This window comes from Podarcis bocagei (assembly GCF_964188305.1).
Source record: "Podarcis bocagei genome assembly, chromosome: 1".
In the NCBI taxonomy this organism is placed as follows: Eukaryota; Metazoa; Chordata; class Lepidosauria; order Squamata; family Lacertidae; genus Podarcis; species Podarcis bocagei.
The window spans coordinates 121878292-121887376 of NC_138125.1; the positions used below are offsets into that span (position 1 = coordinate 121878292).

The following is a 9085-nucleotide window of genomic DNA, read 5'->3' on the forward strand; positions in this document are numbered from 1 at the left end:
CCTCGACTGCCCCCGTTTCACAGGGTCGCCGGAGGAAACTGGATACCCGGATGCTTCAGGAAGAGTTACCCCCTTTGAGGTGGGCAGGAGGAGCAGAATCGCGGAGATGCCTTCTTCCTAAAGCTAGCCCTGTTTAATCTACCAGCTGCATCGCACGCGCAAAAGGACCTGCAGTTCTTTTTGGGCAGAGGGTCTCCCTTCCAAGGAACCTCCTGCAAATGCACACAGGTGTCGCGCTATCCATCTGCTAAACGCCCATCTCGCTTCAAACGCCCTGGGGGGGGGGGGGAGAAGGCCTGTGGTGTATTTCCAGCAGCCGCAGTTCTTGTTTTCTAGCACCAGTAGGTCAATTGAACGGGGAACCAGTAAATTCTACCTCCAGCTGCGCTTTGCCCTGGCTGCTGTCGGTCTGTGCTTGCGTCGGACAGTAGGTGGCGCAAAAACCTCTAGCACAGGATTAGAGAGAAGCGCCAATTTCGCACACAGCCCGCCCATCCCACCACCTCCTTGAAAACGAATTTGGGGTATTGCTGATGGTGGCCTCGTCGCACTTCTCCGTGGGAGGAGGAAGAGGGGAGGAGAAACGTTTCTTTGCGGGCTTGTTCCCGTTTCTTGCGTTTATCTGCAGATAAAAGAGGTGGCCTACTTTTTCTCTGGTCGGCCAACAACCCAGTTGCTTCAGAAAGGGAGCGATGATGGGTTTAAGCAAGTGATAAAAAAGCTTCGGGGATGATTATGGATTCAAGACAAAGCCTGAGGGAGGGAAGGAGGTGAGAGAGAAGGAAAGAGAAACACAGACACAGACAGAATATGACCGGAGCTACACGATTTCTTGCGCGCACATCTTTTCACTTACCACATATCTTCAGCCCGATTTTCTTCGTGCAGCCATGAGCCACACCACACCAGGTGTCATAAGCTGAAAGGAACAGAGACAAGAGGTTTATGGCCGTGGAAATGAGCGGCACAGCCTTCTTTGCAATCCCCAGCTGCTGTGCTTCGAAGGAGCGGCAGACCTGGCTCTAAAAAATATACTGCAGCTCTCAGAACGCAAACGAAATATTTAGCAGCCCCGCTAGAAGACCATAATGTTCTGCTAGACAAAAGAGAGAACGGGTCCCAAAAGGTGACTGACTGATCGCACTGGCGATTTGGAGTAATGGGGGGACGGCAATTACATTGGCATCTCAATCTTAATTTACCTTATTGCATCAGATCCCACTCAAAAGGTGAACAGGCAAAGAGTTTTAGCCGGCCATAAGCAGAGTGCCTCCTCCACTGTCCTAGAAGGGGTTATTGGAGAGGTGTGGTGGGAGCGAAGACTTACGCAGGACAGGAACTGCTCCAAGCGGAACGCATTTTATCTTTCTGTTTTCTACCCTCATAGCAGCTAGAAGGCTTAACTCTAAAACGAAACGTCTTTGGGATCATCAAGAATGCCTCCGGTATGAATGTGAGTGCTGGTGGAAGAAAATGGCAGGCCTCCATTCTCAGCGTAGCTACCTGCATCTTTTCGCACAGGTGTGTTTGCTTTACCTTAATGTCTCCAGGTCAACGCAAGGACTGGGAGACTTGCAGTCGTTGGTCCAAACAAAGACATAGTTTCACTTCCCCTGTGATATCTGGTACCAGCACAACAGAAGTCTTTGTTGTCTAGTCGCAGCCCCATTAGACAACGGAAAGAAATCTCATGCCGCCGCTCCCTCCCCAGCTTTCTGCTATTCCAAGTTCCCCATCAAGCCTCAAGTTTGTGATTTCCGTGGTATTTTAACAAAGTCGAGCACGCTTTCCTTTTAAGGGAGCCTTTGGGGCCAATGAAGGAATCACGAGGTGGGTGGTGGGTGGGAGGGAATAGCAGGTTGAGCGCGCAGGCGAGTCAGTGGTGTGTCGCTGGCAGTATAGGTACCACCCGGAAGATGGGAAGAGACAAAGCAGCTGGAGGAGAGAGAGAGAGACCTGACTATCTCCTAATAATTTATTGGCACTGCTCCAGGAAAGTGGCAGCTTAAAATAAACTGGCATGAAATGGGGTCATGGAAGAGTTCAGGAATTAATTGGGTGAAAAATAGTATTTGACTAGATGATCAGACTTGCATGACTAGGTTGCAGCCGGAATGACGAGTCAGGGAGACACATTGAAAGGCCCCTCACGTCCTCCTGCTCCCCATTTTTCGAGACAACCCCATTCATACTGCCCGCAACCCCATTCATACTGCCCGCAGTTGGAACACGCATTGCGCTGTCCATCTCAGGCGGTGCTGAAAGTGGGAGAGGCGGCAACGACCTTCAATTAGGTTTAGGCAAGTGTGAGTTAGTTTGGGGCGCTAACTGAAACGAGAGAGGGCAAATAGAAAGGGATAAAGTACGGAAGAGACAAAAAAAAAAAAACAAAAACAAAAAAACCTCCCCACAAACAAATCGCAGGAGGAAGGAAACAGAAAGATAATTGATTGCCAACCATCAAAGCCCCAGCGGGCCGAGAGACTTCAAGAGGCCTGGAGAATTGGAAACGGCTCTGCCACGGTGTTAAGGAACACAGTAGTAAGCCCCACTGAACTCAGGGGGATTTACTTCCGAGTAAGCCTATTTAGCAGCTGGCTTCCATGCCCAGTAACTGCGGCTCTGCCAATGACTAACCCGGATCCTAAGAAAGGACACCGTGTGAATGTAACCCAGAAGGAAAAGAGTATTTTATTCTGACTCTTTAAACTCTAAAGCGCTAGTGGCATTATAAAACATGTTTTCAAGTTTAAAAGCTATGCGTGCATTATTCAGGAGGCGGCCTAAATGAAACCTAAGCTGCATGTCCCAAAGCACGGATACTGGCAATGCCTGAAGAAGACAACTAGCTTGCCTGACTGCCGTGTATTTCTGTGAAATCCAACTTGAAATTCATTAAGTGGATTTCCAATGTGCTTCCCCCACACTACTTCTGGAAGAAATTAGAAAGAGAAGGAAATGGAGGAGTCCGTCCGAAGCAATTAATGGAGTGGGGTGGGGGTAGGAAAGAGAAAAATTCGATTGCCAATAAATATATAAATAAGCAAAACACATCGGGTAGAGTTAAAACCCTGCATTAGAATTGTGGAAACAAGCACACCCCATTTCTTCAAGGGACCAAAAGCTGGGCCTGTAGTAAAGCCAGTGCTAGGCTGAGGGACGCAGGAAAGAAGGAGGGAGAATAAAGGTTCTAGCTAGCGGTGTATTACTTGGCCATTGTTTTAGGTCCCAATACAAAGGGGGTAACCGCTCCGGAGTTAAGGATTATGGCCTTTGTAGCTGCATCCTTTCGGGACCCCCTGGTTCCAACGCAAGAAAGATCGCCAGGCTTTCCATGCGATCCACACCCCTTGAAAGCAGGTGTCCGTTGGCATTCGTGGAGCTCGTTTCCTTTTAAGCATGGATGCAACCACGGTCTCAAACCGGCATGTCGGAGAGGACAGCAAATATGAAGGAGAGGTTTCCCCGCCCCTTCGAAAAAAGGACAAAAATGTCTAAATGAAAAGGCTGGGCTTTGGCTCCGCCCGCCCGCAGTGCGCGCTGGGTCTCGCGCCTTTACTACCACCCCTTCCACTCTTTTTAAAAAAACGTGCCTGTAGGGGGCGCTCTGGCCGGGGAGGACGAGAAGAGGCAGGAAGGCGGGCGCGAGAAGGCGCGCCCAGGGAAATGGTGGCGGGGTAGAGAGCGCATTTGAAGGGGTGGAAGGCATAGCTGTCAACGTTTCCCATTTTTTTAAAAGGGAAATTGCCTTATTCCGAATAGGATTCCTCGCAAGAAAAGGGAAAAGTTGACAGCTATGGGGAAGCGGGGAGGGAGATTCCAAGCTTAAGAGTTGGAGAGATGCTTGCTGAGGTGGGGGGTGGGAATGTATGGCAAAAAAGGGGGGGTTGTTGTTGTGGTGGTGGTCGAACTGGAGCCATCAGGCAGAGAGGGAAACGCGCAGGGAAAGAGAGCAGAAAAGAGGAGGGCGGCAAAGGGAACGCGAAGAAGACAAATGGCGCGGGTGGAGAGCCCTTCGAGCGGGTCAGCGGGCTGGAAAGGCGCAAGGACGGTGAGGAGGCAGCGGGAGAAGGTCGCCTCAGGTGAAAGGGAGGAGGTCGCCCCGCTGCCGGAGAAGGACGAAGGACGGGGCGCCGGGGAGCCGAAAGGGAGGGCGGGACCGGAGAGTGGCAGGCGGGAGAAGCAGCTCTGACAGGACTTTAAGACGCCTCAGGCGAGGTGGAGCATGACCAGGAGAGGAGGCCAAGGGACACGCGCCACACACACCACCTCTTCCATCCCCTCCCCTCAATCACACGCGCGCCCCCGCAGCCGGACCAGGAGGCGGGAGAGAGGGAGCGCGCGCGAGAGAGCCGTCGGGAAACAATAGGCAATGGCGCGCGCGAGCGCGGGAAGAGGGCGCGCAGCCCGCGCTGCTGCCTGCTGTGAGGGAACCTGACAGGAGGCCGCATTCCTTGAGATGGTCGCGGAGGGAAGGGATTCTTCCTGAGGAGATACACAACACACGCACACACATACACAACACCGCGCTCGACCCTTCTTTTGTCGTGTGTCCCTCCCCCCAATAAAAGCCCGCCACGGGTTTCCGTGAAACGCCTTCAAACAATTAGGCGAGCTTTTGACAGCTCGGAGGCGAGAGGAAAGAAAAACACCACACAAACAAACAGGCGCCAGGCCGCCACAAAAAAGAGCTATTTTCGCCGGGTGGGTTTCGCCTCCCCTCATGTGGCCCAATAATGACGGGGGTGTCCATGCTTCACAACCCCTTCCAAGGGGGGCGGACCATTTATCGCCCTCCAAGCTTTGGGTGATTATGTCGTCCAGGCTTATTTCAAGCCTCCGCCGCGCCCCCTCCTCCCGCCTTTTCCCCCCCTTCCTCCGCGGGGTTGCCGAATGTCTGTCTAGCCGAAAGCTATAAACCCGGCTCCTTCGCGCCCTCCCCTTCCGACTCACACCTTAATAACTCCAGGCAAAACACGCGCCAGTTAGGGACAAGGGATGGGGGGGGGGGGAAGCCTCTCGAATAGCCTCCATTGGCCCCCTGGATCAGAGATTACCTCAGGGAAAAGAAAAAGAAACGGCGGGAAGGGACTCGCGCCGCGCGTCAGAAACCACCGGTGGAACTTGGCGCCGGCCGGGTCTGTCAGCCCGAAAAACGGTCGGAGACCCCGACCCGCCCCTCACGCCCCGCTCCAGCAGCCGCGTACAAAGTCCTCCTCAGCGAACAGGGTTTTTATTCCTTGCCACCCAGCCCTTCTCTCGTTTTTGTAGCAATGGCCCCAGATTCCTTGGTTCCTTTGTTTTCCCCCAAGCCGAACCCACGCCCACCACCCCACGGTTTCGGCCTGAATTCGTGTGTGGTTTTTTTTGGGGGGGGGTGTGGAGGGAAAGGGGTTTCTCGTTCGAAGGCGAGCTTCCATGTCGGTCGTTCTTGGTCGCGGTGGTTTTTTGTGGCGAATGTCGAATTTTGTGGGGAAGCCACCCACCCGCCGAAAAAGGACGACGACGACGACGACGCGTGGCCGCCACAACCGCGGCAGCAAACGAAGGCGGCGCGAGACGGGAAGGCGAGACCTACTTGTGGGTCGCAAGTTGCTCGGATTGGGATCCGGAGCCGTGTTGGACGAGGACGGGTCCGAGGTCGCCATGAGGTGCTGAGGCAAAGCCCTTGGATCCCGGGCTGCTTCGTCTTCCTCTTGCCTTCGCCTTCCTCCGATCCCAGCAGAATGATTTACTGCAAGGGAAGAGAAAGGCGGGTTTAGAGAGGGTGTGTGTGTGTGTGTGGTTGTGTGTGTGTGTATTTCGGGCTGTGACTCTCGGTCCCCCCCGCCCCCTCTCTTTCCTCTCGCTTCGGCCAAGGCGCGACGAGAAGCCATTCAACTGGGCGCCAAGTCGCAGGCCGTCGGAGGTGGGGAGGGCAGGGCGCGCACAAAAGGGACCTTGTTGCACCTCCAGCGCGGGGAGAAGGAGAAGAAGAAGGATCCCTTTCTTCCTCGGAGGTGCGCGGATCTCTCGCCCGCCTCCTCTCCTCAGACAAAGCGACGGGGCTGGAGAAATGGCTGGAGGCGACGACACCTCGTTGGTTTTTATGAGGCAGCGCTGGCTGGCTGGCGAGCGAGCGGGGGAAATGTCTGGACGGGGCTGGCGAGCCGAGCACGATTCGTCTTCGCCCCTGGAAGCAAAGCGGCGGAGGGGAAGGGCAGGTGGGAGGAGGGAGAGGAGGGAGAGGAGGAGGATGGCCGCCGCCGGCCACTCACTCACTCACTCGACGCCCCTTCTTGCTCAATGGGCAGCGAAGGAGGCGACGGCTCGGAGCGAATGGGGAAGCGGAGAAACGCGTCGGGAAAGGAAGAGACCGGCGATGGCTTGAGGAGGAAAGATCTCCGAGCGATCCCGGTGGTGGTCCTCGGGGCGCCTTCTCCCTTCGCAGGTTTACGAAAGGCAAACGAAACGACGTCGAGGGAGGCGAACTGGGGGGCAAATATTGCGGGAAAGGAGCAGCCAAGCCGATCTATTCTTATAGGGCAACTTGCGCCTTTGAATGCGCACAAACGAATTATACAATGAATGAATGCATGAAAATTGAGGTGTTCTACAGCGCCTGGCCTCCCTGGGGCTCGCTCTCTCCACGCGTGTTCTTGGCGCTGCTTTGGGAAGACATTTCGTTCCGCGTCCAGCAACCCTCTTCCGGAGGTTCATTGGTCGTCAGAAAGCAGAGGATCGATCGATACATGATCTCAACCTCATTCGGGAGTTTGGACTTCAAAGCTGTTTGGTCCACGTTATTTAATAATAACGATTTTTAAAAAAAAACACATCAAAATCTAAGCTCACGGGAAATAGATAGGTTTAATTTTGGTCAAGATTTAACGCCACCTGTCACCGTGGCATCATCACCAAACGAAAAAAGTTATCGTGAATAAAGTGCACCCCGGGGTGTTGTGGGTCAGCCGGGTGAAGGATTGCATCTTGTCTACACAACCTGAATCTCCGGAGGTAGAGAAAGAACGAGAGAGATAGAGATGCGGGGATACCTCCTGGGCCAAGGTGGAAAGTGAAGTAACAGGTTATTCCTCGTAAACATCAGCTTTCCAATACCGAATATCCTTTCCTCAATTCTAAGTACGGAGACAGCCCTACCGTCTGGAAAGAAAGCCTTTTCCAAAATCCTCCGGGAAGAACGGAGGGGCGAGTTCTTTTTCGTTGGATTTTTTTAAAAAACAAATCAAGAGAGACTTACCAACCCAGGCTCCAACTCCAGGAACCCAAACGGCGGAGGATGGAGAAATCTTCGTTTTGGAAGAACTTCGCCGTTTATAAACTCCGCCACGAACGACGTCGGAATATCAATGGCTTCCCTGGCATTTAATTCGAGATGACCTTAGCGCCCCCCCCCAATACTTGAGATTCGCTTTTTTTTTTAAAAAAAAAAAAGCTCGAATCGCCGGCTGATCTGTTGCGACGCAGGCATGAGTCACTGCTCTGCCAGCGCCTCCACCTCGTTTTCTCCAAGATGGGAAGCCAAAGAGCTGGAGTTTAGGAGGGCAGGAGTGCGGGTGTTGACTAAGGAGGCGAGAGAGGGAGGGGGATGCAAGAGAGAGAGAGACAGAGAGAGGAATCACGCGCCTCCAAGCGTTGCGCCTTCCCAAGCGAACGTGATTCACTCGCAGGTGTGCAGGCGGTTCCCCCAAGGAATAGCGGAGTGGAAGGAGCGCGTGTGGTTTGGCACCTCGATTCTGAATCCAGATCACGGCTGACCCGAGAAGGGATTCTGTGCGCATACTTACCGCACTCCGATTGCTGGAAGGAGAGGCTGTTTGCCTGTTCAGACCAAGGTGTTCGCGTGATCTTCATGGGTCCAGATCACGCCACGCCACACAGAGCCTTGCATTCCTGCTTCCACGAGGGAGTTTTGCCGTCCTCTCTCCGACGAGTCTTCCTTATAAAAGTTGGCTCTTTAAAAGCCACCTGCTCAATCCTAATTTGGGTTGATGGTCGCTTCTCTCTGATAGCAACCTTATTAGCGCCCAGAACATGTTGGTCGTACTGTTGAGCAATCGTCTTAAAAAGGAGGATTGGGGGTTGGTGGTGTGTGTCTTCCCTTCTCAATTCATTTGGAGGAGCTTAGAGAATTTTTATAAAGCCCACCGTCCATTTATTGCCGTCTACGAAGGGGGCGGGAATCCAAAGCTTGAATAATTATTTTGGAACTGTCCACTGGGGGGCACCAAGGAACCAAAGACGGGATTGCTCTGCATCTAGTCCGTTTACAAAACCCCCTTATTAGAGGACTCCGATTTAGCAACAGACACACGCGTATCAAACTCGGTTTCTTTACTGCACCCATTCGCTAAAAATAAAATTGAAGGGGAGAGTAGAAGCCCGTGTCCCCCAATAGCATCCGGAGCTTTAATCAATATTCCACTTTCTGCCAATACATGAAGGACGTTTTATCTCTAACGCTGGAAAGCGACTAGCCAGATGAAGAAACAAGCGCCTGTCTATGGGAAAATATACAATGTTGTGGACACACACACATACACACACGTGCTATGGGCGTGAAAGATTTCTACCAGAGGCCAAACAGCAACACTGTAAAGGTGTCAGCCATATCTCCTTTCTGAAAGACTCCTTCGTGAAAACTAAGTTACCACCTTCACCGGGAGATCTGCAGAACTGAAGCAAGATGATGATGATGATAATAATAATTATTATTATTTTATAATTTGTAGCCTGCCCATCTGAATACACTTTGCTATACAGTTGAAATGTCTGAGCACTTGGAGCCCTATCCCAAGTACATATAATTACATATGCTGCTTTTTAAGTGTCAAAGCTAGTCTTCCGCTACACAAACCCGTGTATTCATAATTTCAGGGTGCCCTCTCACCCAGCCTGGAGCTTAACTTTTCTCATAATACCAAGATAGAATCCTGCCACCTGCCTGGTGTGTGTTACGACAGGTTCCCGCTAGCATATGCCATTTAGCAAGTGTGCTCTCGCAATACTGAGCCCTACTTATACAAATCAAACGATGATTATTTTATCGAGCATTCCTCTCTTATAAAGAAAAAAAAAGGCAAAT

The 9085-nt window shown here is 52.4% G+C and overlaps 1 protein-coding gene across 4 annotated transcripts in view; it reads right to left on the reverse strand.

Moving 5' to 3' along the window:
- The window catches only part of GAD1 (glutamate decarboxylase 1), a 63486-nt gene extending 55346 nt beyond the window's left edge, over positions 1 to 8140 (reverse strand). Inside the window, exons 1-3 of one of the 4 annotated variants that reach the window (XM_081170497.1) lie at positions 7788 to 8140; positions 5579 to 5734; positions 857 to 919 (exon numbers count right to left, since the gene is read on the reverse strand). In XM_081170497.1, coding sequence (XP_081026623.1) covers positions 857 to 919; positions 5579 to 5734; positions 7788 to 7854 — 286 coding nt within the window. In that variant the 5' untranslated portion in view covers positions 7855 to 8140. Of the gene's footprint in view, positions 1 to 856; positions 920 to 5578; positions 5735 to 5939; positions 6153 to 7240; positions 7766 to 7787 lie in introns of those variants that run through there. The other 3 variants (XM_081170498.1, XM_081170500.1, XM_081170499.1) reach the window with 3 other exon arrangements.
- Positions 8141 to 9085: the final 945 nt, after the last annotated feature.